This window comes from Copadichromis virginalis, linkage group LG3, assembly GCF_057382275.1.
Source record: "Copadichromis virginalis isolate Kocher_CV1m ecotype Utaka linkage group LG3, C_Virginalis_male_GT1.1, whole genome shotgun sequence".
Taxonomy (NCBI): domain Eukaryota; kingdom Metazoa; phylum Chordata; class Actinopteri; order Cichliformes; family Cichlidae; genus Copadichromis; species Copadichromis virginalis.
In genome coordinates this window covers 24,039,281-24,055,673 of record NC_140620.1, presented here as the reverse complement: position 1 = coordinate 24,055,673, position 16,393 = coordinate 24,039,281, and the positions used below count along the sequence as shown (strand labels likewise).

Genomic DNA, 16,393 nt, shown 5'->3' with positions numbered 1-16,393 from the left:
TGTCTGTGAAGGTTCTCAGTCATCCAGGTCATCGTAGTCAAAGGAGCTTGCAAAGAAAAGCGTCTGGACTTCTTTAAGTTGCTTGAAGACGTTTCACCTCTCATCCGAGAAGCTTCTTCAGTTCTAAGGTCAAATGGTGGAGAGTCCCAGATATAAACCTAGTGGGAGTGACCCCCCACAGAGGGACAAAAGGACCCCCTGATGATCCTCTAATCACCTGAGACAAGGTGTGAAATTGGGTGTGCGACCCAATCAGCCAGAGTTTCAGGTGAGTTCATTGTGAAACCTGGCCCCACCTTGTCATGCGAATTCCTGAGGTCAGATGGCCCAGGATGTGAGTGGGCGTTAAGGCGTCTGGGAAGGGATGTCAAAACTGGATTATAGATGGCAGAGAGTTGGTGTCGTAAACCCCCGCCTCTGTTCAAAGATGGTCGCTCACAGTGGACATAGATGGCTTCTTTCACTCCTCTTTCAAACCATCTGTCCTCTGTCCAAAATGTGAACATTGGCATCCTCGAAAGAGTGTCCTTTATCCTTAAGATGCAGATGGACTGCTGAGTCTTGTCCTGTGGAGGTGGCTCTTCTGTGTTGTGCCATGCGCTTGTGAAGTGGCTGTTTGGTCTCTCCAATGTAGAGGTCTGGGCATTCCTCACTGCACTGTACAGCATACACCACATTGTTAAGTTTGTGCTTTGGCGTTTTGTCTTTCGGGTGAACCAGTTTCTGTCTGAGTGTGTTGCTGGGTCTGAAATACACTGGGATGTCATGCTTGGAGAAAACTCTCCTGAGTTTTTCTGATACACCGGCTACATAGGGGATGACAATGTTGTTGCGTCTAAAAAAAATCTAAAAGCAGTCCACACTGTGTTAGTAACTAACCACAGTGAATGTATTTAAAAAGAGGTAGCAGCTGTGTTCATCTTCAGCATCTTCAGCCGTTGACAAACCGAGCAAGTAAGACAAAGTGGTTATCTGACACTAATGTGACTGAGACAGAGACCAAAATAGAGGCAGTATGTATGTGTGTGTGTGTGTGTGGGGGGGGGGGGGGGGGGTCAGTCTAGGTCAACTGTCCCACTAACTCACACACTTTGAAACTGTGCTGGAAAAACCCCCAAAACAGCCGTTACTGAACGTGGTAAGTTTGTGTGTATCTGTAACAAAATGCAGAAGTTACTTTTACCACTGCAATCATATCCAACATACTTTGAATATGATTATTTCAGAAAGAAGATATAATTATTTGAACTTGAGGAAATGATAGTAGAACTTTATTGATGTTTTTTTGGAAGTGAAATATATTTGGCTCTCCAGTGGTTTCTGTACTTTTTGTACTTCCTGAAATCGTGATCTGTTAACATGAATAGGGTTAGGAATAAATTGTAAGTAAAGTTAATTTGAGACAATTCCAAACACTGTCCTGTGACACCAGTGTTCAATAAAACCTTGCACTATAATAACTGCTGACAAAAAACAAAAAACAAAACCCCAGTACTTGGTTTCTTTGTCCTTTATTGATGCTATTTAAAATTACAATGAATGGAGAAAGAGATATGTAGACAAATGCTGACATTCTTTAAAAGTTCATAGGCAGATAAAATTAATTTCCAACATACGTATAAAAGAACTTTAATGTGCCATTTGGGGGAGGGGCTATCTTTTTGGGATGATACCTGTAATGACAGTTAAGGCTGTTTTTTCATATTTCAAAATAATATTATTAGTGATCATTTTGTCTTTTTTTAATGTCTTTCTCAGTTTTTTTCATTTGTGACACATGTTAGGCCAACATTAGATAATGGTTTATAAGTCCAGCAAATAAACTATGTATGAGGCTGAACATCCTTGACTGAAGAATAGATGACAGTCTCTTCTTGACAGCATGGATTCATTTCTTCTCTGGACACTTTTCGTTCTGTGTTGGAAACAAAGGTATCTGACTCTTTATCAATAAACTTTTTTTTCTCTTAATGCATGTTCAATTGTCCAGGTAGCAAAATCCCAGAAACTTTGTCATTTGGTCATCACATCAGGATGAACAGAACAGATGGGAAATAATTTTTCTTTCCATTTGTAAAACATGCATATTGAATTATTATTTTTTACAAATCATTATTAATACTGATCACTAGATAGATAGATAGATAGATAGATAGATAGATAGATAGATAGATAGATAGATAGATAGATAAGGTGATAGATAGGGTGGCTGTGGCTACAATGTAGCTTGCCATCACCAGTGTGTGAAAGTGTGTGAATGTGTGTGTGAATGGGTGGATGACTGGATATGTAAAGCGCTTTGGGGTCCTTAGGGACTAATAAAGCGCTATATAAATACAGGCCATTTACCATTTTTAGATATGCGTGTGCGTGTGTGTTTGGGTACCTTTTTTCTTCCAGTGGTTTTTAACAGTGGCATACATGACATCGTCTGGATCAATGGAACTGTCTCCATCTAACAACAAACATAAGATAAAACCTAAACACTAAAAGGCTCTTTGTCACACTATTGTTATTTATTTAAGTATTTAATTCATTTAGGCATGAAATGTAAAGGACTAATAAAACTTTACCTTTCTTTACTACTACTTTACTATTACCATTAATTACTATTAAGCCTTTTAAAACAAATAATTATGCTGGAGTTTTAATGACCCTAACTATTTCCAGGTGGCTAATCTGTAATCCTTCCAGTCCTTAAACTATGACTCAAACATATTTGTCTTTGTTAAATTGCCAAATGATTTCGATATAGAAACAGTTTAAATCTTTATGTTCACAATCTCAGTATTTGTTAACTGCATGGTTTTTTGGTTTTTTTTCCATTGCTCTGTAAGTTCATATATTCCCTGTGTGAGTGACACGTGACAAATAAGTGTAACAACTTGTAACAATAAAAATGCCATCAGTTGAATATAAGCTTCCACACTTAATAAATTAAGAGAATTTGAAAATGCTGAAAATATATTAATCAAAAATGCTACATTTTGAACCAAAACTATGTTCTTTGAAGGGCCTGCGACTCTGTAAATGTGCACAGCACGAGGATAAATTTTGTATGGCTTTAATATACTATAGCCACTATAGAGGGAATTTGGCTTATTCTGAATGAGTTATGGGGGACCTTTGCTCAGATTTGGCTGATGTTACACAGATTGGACTGTTGATGATATAACTTTTTGTATGTCTTGACTTTTCTTATTTATTTATTTATATTTTCCTCCTCTGATGAGACCACCTTAAATGCATCTCTCTTATTTACACTCATCTCTTTCTACAGGTGTGAAAGTGGAAGAGGACTGTTCATAGGGTACTATTGAATTGTAGGCTTGCAAAGCTGCTGAAAAAAGAGAAAATATGGCTTTGGCCAAACAAAATGATTGTTATTGATAATAAAATAACACTAAACTAAATTTAAATTATATGTTAATCTTAAATTGTCACACAGGGGTGGGATCTAGAGAAAAGGCCAAAGTGGTTTGGGCAACTTCAAATTTTGTGTTTTTCACATGGAAATGCATTAGCAACATTCCACTGAACAAGGTTCTCACCGGTGTTGTCTTCATGTGAGTGTGAAAGCCGTACTGATGAAAAACAGGCTGATACTGAAAGAAAGAGCAGAGGAGTGATAGCAAATACGATAAGTCAAGGTTAATGTAATGATGCCTAATATTCAAAGTCAGCAGCTAATGCATTAGAAGAATTAGCAATCCTGCTAATCTTGTTTTGATCTATTACAATCAGGCAAAAACATTGCTTATATTTGAATTAGTATGCTAATAATACCATGTTAATGAAGTCTGTAAGACAAATTTTCCATACCTTTGTGCCCCTTATGAAGAAGTAGGCCCACCACCAGCAGCAACAGAACCGCAGATAAAGCACAGATAACAGTCCACAGCAGAATGTCTTTTTTAGGGAGGGGACTTTGTGAAAGATCAGTCTCTTTGTGAGGCACTAGAAAGGCTACATTGAAGATATTAAAGCAATTTAAGAAAAAGACAAATTAAAACAAACAAAACAGGGATATATATGATCTAAATCACCTTTGCTTTGTTTTATAACAGCTAACCAGCTCTCAGGTGATTCTCCAGCTCCTGATATGCTGCACTTGTAGAGTCCTTCATCAGACTTGGAGACATTTTTGATGGTCATGCTGCTTTGATACCAGGTCGCAAGAGATAAACCATCTTTGTAGAAGTCAGTTATGTGTTCTGACTGAGTTTTCTTGTTTGTACAATTGAAGGTCACCTCATTTCCCTCCTTCACAGGGATGATTGGACTTTCCAAGATTACAAAACCAGCTGGGAAGTGTGATGAAAATATATTTTATCAGTTAATTTTTTACATGTTTTAGTAAACATCACATTACTTATGCTGCCCCTTTTACATGGAACATGATGCAAAAAGACTGGAAGATAGCAGATCTTATTTCATTAAATGCTTTTAAGTCCAAATTGAGAGAGCCAGAGAAAAATGTTTTTTAAAATGTAATTGTTACTTATAACATGTATGCAACTTTGTAATTTTAACATGTTGTCGCCTCTTGGCCAGGACTCCCTTGAAAAAGAGGTTTTTAATCTCAATGGGACTTTTCCTGGTAAAATAAAGGTTAATAATAATAATAGCATCCAACTATGGAATATTACATTTTTATGAAAAGTGTTAAAACAACTATAGTAGGTCCAGCCTTGTATTATAGACTCTGCTGGGTAATAGGTTTTACTCTGTACCCTTATCTACTTTTGTAATCTCTTGTTAACAGATAATATTGAGTATTAGTGCATTGTTGAGTATAAATAATGTGCTTCATATTCATCTTGATTGTCCCCTTATAAGGGGATATTTTAAAGAAAGGTTAGTATTAACATAGAAATAAAGGATATAGTCACCCAACATACCAGTGACAGAAATGTTCACAACCTCACTTCGTTCTCCCTTTTCATTTTCACACCAGTATTCTCCACTGTGTCTTTCAAACATGGGAGAAATTGTGCAGGGTGATGCTGATATATTCAATGTGAGGGAAGCGTTTGCTATTTTATGGGATTTCCACTTCACAGTCCATTCATTGATGCTGTTATCTTCCTCACAATGTACAGAGACATTATCATATTCAAAGAACTGATGCCTGTCTGGAACAATGCGAGCAAAAACTGCACCTGAGACAGATATGAAGAAGGAAAGCAATCAAATGAATTATCTGTTCTTGAAACAAGAAAAAAAAATCTTTCAAAATGTGTAGGTATTACAAAACACAACAAAAAAAGTGCAAATTTTGTTAGATTGTGAGGCAGTGACATTATTTTCTAGGCAGGATCTGCTTGTGTTAAAAAAGGCAGACCATTAAAGACTACAGTTTCAGAGCTTCAAACAGTTTTGAAGGTAGTTGAAATCTTAAATGTCAGTTTATATCAGGTATATCAAGTAACTGCTTCTTACTCACCAGCAAAGTTACTGTGGTCAGCTTGTGCGGCCATCAGGACTAAAACAGCAGTGACTAAAGAGACAAATGGAATTTTGTGCATCAGACATATAGGATTGCTATTGAATGATTAATTGGTAGAATCAGTACTTACAAAGTCGGATGCTGAGAGTTGTAATCTCCATGATGTGTTACTGTTGACTGTGAGAACATTAGACTGAAATACAACAAAGGCAGGATGTAGGTTGGGACTTCCTCTTCTTGTTTAATGCATTGCTGATGGTGTAACTTGTAAGTAGAAATAGATATTAGTGCTATACACTAATAATGTCACAGATGTGACACATTCGCTGGCTATTTGCTACTGTTTTGGGGAGTTAAATTATTTATTTAATTAATTAAAATTATTAATTATTTATTGCCATTTTGGGGGGGGGGGGGGGAGGGGTTATTTGTTTGTTTTTAGAGTTCCAGCTCAAGCATTTCAAAACAAAGATACTTGGACTAATGGGGGGCAAATGATTACACAGCGGATTGAACCCAAGGTAAAAACTATCCAGAACTAATCTTCATTCCTCTGCATTATAACATTCAGTAAAGGCTGTTTTCCTCTCCCTTCACTTTTTCTTAGTTCCACTCTGCCCTCTGCTGTTAGCCATTTTACACTCCTCAGTACATATATTATTTACAGATGAAATGAACATTGAACCTTATAAAGTACAAGGGGTGTAACAGTAGTCTGATAAGGCAGAATTTATTTTCTCTATCATGCCATCAAGTTTGTGACAGGTGCACCAAGGTCAACTTAAATCTTCAAACACTAAGATTACCTGAGATTAGACATCACAAATCTGGAAGTAAAAACGATTTTACTGGAGAACTTTGACCTTAAATTTAACTGAGTCCGACATAAGCAGAGGTCGGCTTACTTGTTCATGTAACCTTATATCGGTAAACTTTATAAAATGTATATTTATTAAAATTTAATATTTTTATTTTAATAATAGAATAAATTAATTGCTTTTGAAATAAAATCCGGGCTGTTATCCTGAGTCAGTAAATTGTTTTGATACGCCTATATTATATTTAATTTGGATTTATTACAGTAAAATTAATTTGTAGCTGAATATATCACATGTTTTTTGATTATATTATATTTTTGTTTAATATACTGAGATATTTATAATTAGATTGATTGATTAATTGCATTAAATATTAATTGGGCTGTCTTCTATACATGATTTCATTGATGCCAGATATTGTATTTCTTTTCAGTGTACACTTCCAAGGTGGTGGGTTTTACAATTGTGGACTGATTGCAGGTGGTTTGATAGTTGGTATCATAAGGAAATCTACACCTAAGTCTCAGCTCACTTATTCATAAAACTCCATATTTCACTTTAAAACACAAGTGAATTGTTGATATTGTAATTAATTTTTTTTAAGTGAATGGGGAAATTACTCTCTCTGCATTTAACCCATTCACTCAGTGAAGCAGTGGGCAACTGCAAATCAGAAACCCAGGGAGCAGTGTGTAGGGACAGTACCTTGCTCAGGAGTACCTCTGGGTAGCCGTTCAGTGGATTTGAACCCCTGACCTTCCATTCCAGAGACCTGAAGCCCAAAAAAAAAGCAAATGTTTGAAACATGACATAGATATCCCTGTTTTTTTTTTTTGTTGTTTATGTTGTTTTTTCGATCATTGTATTGTCTACTTTTTGGAATTTGTACAGTAACTAAGTAAAACCTAATGAAAACGTTTATAGTATTTTTCCCCTTTTTATAACAAAACAAAATACTTCTTATTCATCCTTTTTTGCTTACAAATTTATAAAATAAGGAGATAAGAGATGACCAGGTGCAAAGTACATGGCTTTCAGCATTTATTTTCTACCCCTTCTGAGCACTTTGGAGTGTTGACAGTGAATGTTGTTGCTTGGTTTAACTAAAACGGTATGTAAACTGTATTAAAATTTACTAATATTTTTTTGTTCTTTTATGTCGGCGTAGTATATTTAATATAGTTATTGTTAAATACATTTATTTATATATTTCTTATCTATCCTTTTTTTATTTGCTTTTACAAATTAAAAACAAAAAAATTAACAAGGTTTTGTAGCCAAAACACTAAGATTATTTTATTACAATTTGTTCTTTATTGTGAACATGCTAGGATTTTCAGCATGGATGATTTCTATGCAACTTTACAATTATGTTTTATGTTTTATCATTTCATTTGCTTTGACTGATGCAATCACATGACCATCATGTGTTACTAGTTTCTGCATGTGCTTGCATTTCTTTTGGCTTACAACCTTGTGTTTATTCCTCTACTTGGAAATAAAAACTGAAGTACACATTTGTCCTGTTTAATGTAATTTTTACCGTAATCTTAGTTAAACAAAAATGAAGCATTTATACTTTTATACAAGCCTGTATGTACATTGTGTGCCAAAGAACAATGTGTTCCAGGTACAAATCTGTCATATTATCTATCTAACAGTATCTTGGATTAAATATTAGCCAGTCTGGTTTTTTTGCTGAAACAATAAAACATTTTTTAAAAATTAGCAGTCACTAAAACCTGTTGCTAACCACAGGATCTTTCTGAATTTATGTAATTGTTTAAAGCTTTCTTTCATTACCATGTTGTAAGGGTGAACTACATATTATCTCTCTGTAGTGTCCATGCACCCATGCCGAATTGTATATCTTAGAAGTTCCTTCCTTCACACACACACACATGCATACACAGAAACCACCACCCTTTTTATATAGTCATGATCAAAGTACAGATGAGTCTGAGGTTTCTGAGCACAGCTTACTGAGGGGAGAATTTTTGTTTTGGCGAGTGTTTTGGCGAGCCTTTTGTTGGTAAGTAAATACATTACTATGCTATATCGTCTTCGTAAGCTCTGATCAAGTTTCAAATACTGCTGCATTCTCAAATTAATGTGGATACATTCATGGTTTTCTTTTGACATATTACAAATTTTGAAAGGAAGGATTAATCCTGCCTTCTAAAGTGGTTTAGGGTAGTGGAATTGTATAGTACACTAGTAAACTTCTGGCCCTCCAGTACCAGTTGAGCATTATTTAAATATCTCAACCTTGTATGAACATCCCTTCATGGCCCATGTGTACTAACTCTTAATGATATAGTAGTCACATTATTGTATAACAGAGATACAACAGAGAAGCTCAATTACATGATGGAAAATAAGTCACAGAATATGAATTGTGTGTTTATTGTTTCTAAATTACTTTTATTGTGGAAAAAGAACTGAAGTGCTGCTAACTTACCATTTCTGAGGCTGGTGACTAGGATGAATTTATCCTCAGCAGCAGAGGTGACTCTTGGTCTTCCTTTCCTGGGGCAGTCCTCATGTGAGCCAGTTTCATCCTAGTGGTTAATGATTTTTGTGGACACATTAAAAGTTTTAGCTATTTTCTGGACGAACTGACTTCAGTTCTTAAGTAATGACGGACTTTCATTCCTCTTTATTTAGCTGATTTGTTCATGTCATAATATGAATTCTAACAGTTGTCAAATAGGGCTGTCAGCTGTGTATCTACCTGAATTCTGCACAACTGATGGTCCCATCCCCATTAAGAAGGCAAAAAATTCCACAAATGAACCCTAACAAGGTACACCTGTGAAGTAAAAACCATTTCAGGCGACTAAATCATGCAGGCCAAGGGTTTGCAGCGCTGTCAACAAGACAAAGGGAACCTACTTTAAGGAATCTAAAGTATAAAACATATTTGAAGTTGGTTATCAATTTTTCTTTGCTACATAAGTGAATATATCATGGCTCATATATTTGATGTCTTCAGTATGTATCTACAATCTAGAAAGTAGTAAAAATAAAGAACAAATGCCGAATAAGAAGGTGTGTCCACATTTTTGACTGGTAATGCATATGTAATATATATATACACACACATATATAATCCTATAAAACCTCAAACAGCCAAATCATTGTTTATTTCTGTTAATTTCTCTGCTAGATGTCTTAACTTTTATTTATTTTTTTATTCAATTCATAGTAGTGAGATTGTTATTATTATTATTAATAATAATAATAATAACAATAATAAACAATAACAATAATAATGAAAATAATAATAATAATAACAGAATGACAATTATTAAATATGAATAATTCTGTTCTCTATACATGATTTAGTTAATGAAAGTTACCTTATAAGATGATGTTATTTGTCTTGTGCTTTTACGTTACCTTGCTTCAGTATTTGATTCTCTCTTTTTGCCAGTAAAAAAGTGCAAATCCGGTAACACTTTAAACCCCTGCATTACTATGGCTCTCCTGTTTGGCGCTGCTGGACTGATTTTGGGTGGTGTTACAGGCAATGCCATGTGGCTATATAGACGTAAGTCTCAGCTCACTTATCGTTAAAACTACTTATTTCAATTTAAAACAAGTATATTGATGACCATAAATTTTAAGTAAATGTAGTGGGCTTATTAAATACTCCAAAATCTTTTTAAGTGGTTTCATTGTGGAATAAAATGCTATCAGAGAAGCTCTACAGTACTGCAATATTATTTACTAGGGAATATTGCATAAATGCATAACTCACTGACATGTCTGGTTTTCACAGGTTTTAGATCTGACACTGAGAAGGGTGATGCTGCTGGTGCTGCTGATGCAATGAAGAAACTGAAAAAGGAACTGGAGAACCAGGAAAAACAATTAGAGGATGAACTTGATGACGTGAAGGAGCAACTCCGGAAAAACAAAGAGCAGCTTCACTTAGTGGAGATGAAACTAACACAAAAAGACACATCTGAAAAACCAGAGGCATTATTAACACAAAAACAAAACCTTCTACATGCTCAATGGGCACTGGATGAGAAAAAGAACGATTGTGAGAGAAAAATCCTGAAAATAGAGCAGTTGCTGGAGGAAATAAAGGAGAGTAGTTACATCTAAAAGGAAACAGATCTCAAGAAGCTCTTTGCTCTGATGAATATCAATGGATATTATAATTGGTACCACTACACAATCATCCCTATAGAGAGGTCAGATATTAAAACACTGACCAACCTTTAGGTTTAACTAAGCTGACAAAATCATTTTATCAACATATAACCCAATTTGAGAGTAAAAGAGAATAAACTATAGAAAGACATGGACATAATGGGAAAAAAGATGAGTGCCATTTAATGTGTGTCAGGCGTGTCGTGTGTGGAGGCGAGGAAGAGATGACCCAAACGCAGGACTCACGGTGCAGGATAATGGTGTTTTATTGTAGGCAGGCTGGATTAACAGAACATGAACTGAAATGACTGGCTGGGTGACTGAACTAACTGGCTGACTGGACTGGACCGGCTGATTGACTGACTGACTGAACTGAACATACATGCGGAGAGACGACATCAACATCAATGACACGACAAGGGCTGAAGGGAACAGAGGGCATAAATACGTGACTAACCATGACAACGATTGGAGACAGGTGAGAGCACAGCTGAACTTAGTCAAACTAATAATGCATGGAAGGAACTGGAACATGATACACTAGCAGACAGGCTGACACAGAAAACATCGATGTGAAAATAAACTGAACATGACAAAACAGAAAACACTGGGTCAACGACCCAGGAAACCTGACAATGTGTATGCAAATATTCAAGATTATTAAAGAAAATAAAGCAAACCACAAATGATGCTAATGTAAGTTCACATAGTTGTTCATGTTCTTCACCATAAGTGTCTTTTTCCATATATGCAAACTTAAATGGAAAAAAATGAAACAATTACATTTAAACTTATTTAAGAGCTATCTTTTACACGTCCAAAAACCCCTTTTTGTTTTTTTCCCTGGCACATTAGGGAAATTGCTTAAAAGATACAGAACAGATAAATTTAAGAATTATGAAGCAATGAATCAATGCTTACTGTTAGTGGATGCAGAAGCTTATTTTCACTTGAATTTATGTGAAATGAAGCAATGTCAAAACACAACTGGTTTTTTTTTTATTTAACCAGAAGCAGCTTAATGAAACGAGAGAAATAAATGCAGTGTGATTAAACCGTATATCTGCTCAAGTGCATATTCATGCAAATCTAAACTTGATATAGATTTTTTTTTTTTGTATTTTCTTTTTTTGTATTTTTGGGTCCATTTCATCCATGTGGAAATTGAATTAAAATCTAATAAAAAAATGTTTCTAGTAGTTTTTTTCTAATTTCCCTTTAAGTCTATCTATTTTTTTTTCATTTCACAGCGTTATTATTGGTATTATGTAAGAATAGTACATATATAGCACATGTCATTGCAGATGTAATAGTTTAATGTAAGGTAAACTGCGTAGTTGAAATTCTAAAGTCTCTCTGAAGAGACTTCATGATGTCAGAGCTGTGCAAATATGTAAAACACACATGTCAAACTCCAGGCCTCGAGGGCCGGTGTCCTGCAGGTTTTAGATGTGTCCTTGATCCAACACAGCTGATTTAAATGGCCAAATGACCTCCTCAACAGGCCTCTGGAGAACTTCGGTTGTGTCTCAAACCAGCGACCACACGCTTCGTAGTGCGCATTTGGAGACTGATTACATCACAGCGACGTGACGAAGGGTGTTCCTGTCCCAATTCGAAGTGTACTCCAAATGCAGTTGACAAATGCGCCTGTCACTACCCGATCCGTACGGGAAACCTGATCAGTACCACGCATGCGCAAATCTTACGTCACTTCCTCTCTTTGCCTTAATTGCGACAGTTAATGTATTTGAATGACACAGTTAGCGCCCAGTTAGCTCCTAGCATTTCTCAACAGCTCTGCCTCCTTTTCGACTGCCCGGGACATTTAAACAATGGATAATCCGTATACAAACAAATTAATAATTTTCTCCTCAACAGAGAGCATCCCTGATTGAACAACATCGCCGTAAAATAAGAAGAATTACACCTAATTGCGCCTAATTACAGACTTAATAATGGTCATGTCAAGATTCATCAGACAGATTAAGTGTTTACTGACAATTGACAGTAATAGTGGACATCATCGTCACTATTCCAACAATTCTCTCTTCACTGACATGCATAAACACACTCGACTATCACTAAATCAATGTATTTGTAATGACGCTAGTTCAGCTTACAATAGGATTCATTGGCTCGGTCAGCAGGTGGCGGTATCCTCCTACACTGGGGAGTAAAATGCCATTGAATGATACAGAAGAAGAAGAAAACATTTGCATATACACGGTACGGATCGGGGAGTCCTGATCCGTAACTATCTTTTTATTTTTCGTTTTTGTCTACATTATATTGAAATGTTTCATTATTGCAAACATTTTAAGAGATGACCCATAACTATCATAAAACGCTTAGGCCGGAAGTAGACACCTTTTGCACATGCGTGGTACCGATCGGGTTTCCAGTACGGATCAGGTAGTGACAGCGCCTTTCATTTCCCCAAATTTCAAGTGTGGTCCAGTGTAGACTTCATGGCCCCATATATCCCACAATTCATAGCGCTGCGGTGGATGGGGATATTTTGTTTGAAAAAACAACAGCAGATGGCTGAAGTGGGGCGCCCGAAGAGTAAACTTTCAAAAGTAAGAACTGAATATTATGTCACTTATTTATGTGCGAACGTTTAATAATGCAGAACATTTAAACATTATTGTTGGCCACATGTCGGCAATGTTTTGTGACATTAGCAACATTGTACTTGCAGAGTTAATTTGGTTTTAAAACCTTTACTTTAAAATATACACCGTTCAATAGTTGACTTTAATCTTACAGAGATTGTGATGATTTTGTGGATAATTAAAGTCAGTCATATATCCACAAACACAACAAGCTGAAAGTCAGTGATGCTGCTCGGTTTGTAGTCCTGAATATCACGGCACAAGCAGGATTCACTGCACTGTTAATGTTAGCTATGTTATATTGCTGCCTCTGTTCGGTGGTGTCGAGCCAAAACGGACTTTAACGTGTGTTTGAACGAGCTGACGGTTCACTCGTTAAGCTGAAAGAAAGATACTTTAATCACAGGAGTCACACATGTGTCCACTGCACCATCTGGGAACTCTTCTTGTTTAGCACTCGTAATAACACAAACACTAAATCCTCCTTCTCTTGTGCTGTTTTGTAGCAGTGTATACACCTGAGACTGTCACCTGTCTGTCTGTCCTGCACTCTCTCTCTTTTTCTGGACCGAAAAATAAATGTTTGTTTCAGTTCTATGAAGCTTTGAGTATTTTGGATTAGTAGTCCTGCTGCGTTTGTTGTATCATATTGCTGCAATTGTTTATATGCTTTATCGGGGCTCTAGAGTGCGACCAATGTGGTCAGAAATGTGACCATTTCTCAATAGTGCGACTAAAAAAATAAAAAGTTTCCACAACTCTGAAAGTCTCTGAAAGTCTCCGTGTGTTCAACAACAGACACACATTATGCACATGTCGTGTTCTAAACCAATCAGAGACAGTCAGAGGTGGGGACCTCTGTGATTGGCTTTGGTCCAGATATTCCTGCAGGCCTACGAGTGTGTACATTTGAAAGTGCACTGAAAAAAATAATCTGTGGGATAAACATAAAAAAATATGTACATTGGTTGCACGAAATTAAGTTATGTTTGGTTAACCTTAGTTTTTTATGTTATACCTGCACACATTTTTCTGGTAACATGAACATGACTTTTTTATGTTGTTGTTATGTTTTTCATTCCAGTCAAATATTTATAGAAACCACTTGTTTATCAGACATGAACTTTTTGTGTTAATTGTATTGGACTACTATGTGTTTTATTGACAAGATTATTTTATGGTAAGCTTATTTTATTTCATAACAAATTTCTAATATATAATATATAATTAATATATAATTGAGTGTTCAATAAATAAAACTAAATTAAGGCTGATCTTACTGTATGTACTGTACACTTTCTCTTCAATCAAAGAAGAGAAACATTCCTTTAATATTCCTTATTAAAGGAATATTTAATAGATCAGTCTACTTATCAGCAGTTATCACAGCATTTCCTTTTTACACATATATGTAAGCATTGAGCCAAATTTAGTAATGCCAACATATTAAATGATCAATATTTGTCTTTTATATATAATACATCTATATATACACTGTCAAAGATACTTGTCTTTGAGTGAAGATTTAAGGTGATAGGAAATATAAATAACTGCAAGTTGAATCTTTGACACAGAGTTCAAGCTCACAGCTGTAATATATATATATATATATATATATATATATATTGGATATATATATCATAATAATCTGACAATACTATAATATTGGCCATATTATATTTACATTACCAAAGTGAGATGACTTTAGTCTCATGGACAACATTAGCTAATTGTTATTTACTAACTAATGTTTAAATGACTGTTTATTTTTCAGAAATGAAGCCCATCAATCATGTTTTACAGTCCTGTGGTCTCAGCCTTAGATACTCAACAAATCAAAATGATCTCGTGAAAAAAATGAACGAACAAAAAAAAATTTTTTCTCCTTCATTTCTGTCAAACAATGCTGTATGAAACGTTTCTTGTGGTTAGTATCATGGTTGCTAGGCAACCTGAGCAGCGCAACGAAGGCCAGACCGTCCCATTTCACAAGCCTTGCACTTCTCGTACTTCGTAGTACCCGCCGTACGTAGTCCGCGAACTGCGCGTACTACAAAGCGTGCGGTCGCTGGATTGGGACACAGCCTTCATGACACGTTGAGGAGGTCATTTGGCCATTTAAATCAGCTGTGTTGGATCAAGCACACATCTAAAACCTGCAGGACACTGGCCCTCAAGGACTGGAGGTCCCCAACCCTCATCTAGCAGATAGGATGGAAAGGTGTGACATATAATCTGACACACCTTTTCTGATAAGAGATGACCAGGAGCAAAGTACAATGCTTTTTCTTTTTATTCCTTTCACTTCTCAGCACTTCCAACTGTTGACAGTGCAAGTCATGTTGCTTGTTTTAACAAAACAGGTATGCAAACTGTACTAAAAAAAAGTTGTCAGTTTTTGTTTTGATTTGGTGGCATTTTATATTTTATATATTTTTATATATGCAAAATATTTCTTATTTAACATTTTTTGCTTGTACAAATGAAAAATACATAAATAAATCAACAAGGTTTTGTAGCCAAAACACTAAAGACCAAGTCTATTTTAAAACAATATGTTCTTTATCGAATACAATAAAGAAAAAATTTAACCCATGCTGAAATTTTTAGAACGGATGATTTGTATACAACTTTACAATTATAAAGTTATATACAAAATGTTTTACGTTTTATGATTTTAGTGGTGTAATCTATTGTGTGTTACAGGTTTCTGCATGTGCCTGCATTTCTTTTTGCTTTTTCCTCGCAGAAATGTAAGTTACAACCTTATCTTTATTCCTCTACTTTGAAATGAAAACTGAAGTGCACATTTAGAGTCTTTGAACTTGCTTGAGCAATAATAACTTTTTTTTTTTTTAGGGCTTTTCATATTGTTTACCTCTGAGATGGCTGTTTAGTGTTTACTTACAGTGGCTTGCAAAAGTTGGCCCCTTGAGAAGTGGAAATTGAGGAGTGGAACGAAAATCATACATGATTCCAAACATTTTTTTTACAAATAAATAACTGAAAAGTGGGGTGTGCGTAATTATTCAGCCCCCTGAGTCAACACTTTGTAGAACCACCTTTTGCTGCAATTACAGCTGCCAGTCTTTTAGGGTATGTCTCTACCAGCTTTGCACATCTAGAGACTGAAATCCTTGCCCATTGTTCTTTGCAAAATAGCTCCAGCTCAGTCAGATTAGATGGACAGCGTTTGTGAACAGCAGTTTTGAGATCTTGCCACAGATTCTCGATTGGATTTAGATCTGGACTTTGAATGGGCCAGTCTAACACATGGATATGTTTTGTTTTAAACCATTCCATTGTTGCCCTGGCTTTATGTTTAGGGTCATTGTCCTGCTGGA

General features: G+C 35.6%; 1 protein-coding gene across 1 annotated transcript; it reads right to left on the bottom strand.

Moving 5' to 3' along the window:
* Window positions 1-1,514: 1,514 nt before the first annotated feature.
* On the bottom strand, window positions 1,515-5,037 carry LOC146713550 (uncharacterized). The gene is made up of 6 exons (XM_085452674.1): window positions 4,902-5,037; window positions 4,047-4,304; window positions 3,823-3,966; window positions 3,552-3,605; window positions 2,387-2,455; window positions 1,515-1,915 (listed from the first exon to the last, which is right to left on the bottom strand). The coding sequence occupies exons 1-6, from the start codon at window positions 4,981-4,983 to the stop codon at window positions 1,824-1,826; spliced, it is 699 nt and encodes a 232-aa protein (XP_085308800.1). The 5' UTR covers window positions 4,984-5,037; the 3' UTR covers window positions 1,515-1,823.
* Between the last annotated feature and the right edge of the window lie 11,356 nt (window positions 5,038-16,393).

Excerpts from the sequence above, each read along its gene's own strand:
- LOC146713550 (XM_085452674.1), bottom strand. The coding sequence starts at position 4,983 with ATGTTTGAAAGACACAGTGGAGAATACTGGTGTGAAAATGAAAAGGGA. Across the intron at positions 3,606-3,822 it reads TCTTCATAAGGGGCACAAAG|TATCAGCCTGTTTTTCATCA; the intron begins GTATGGAAAATT and ends TCTTTCTTTCAG. Across the intron at positions 2,456-3,551 it reads CTCACATGAAGACAACACCG|ATGGAGACAGTTCCATTGAT; the intron begins GTGAGAACCTTG and ends GTTTGTTGTTAG.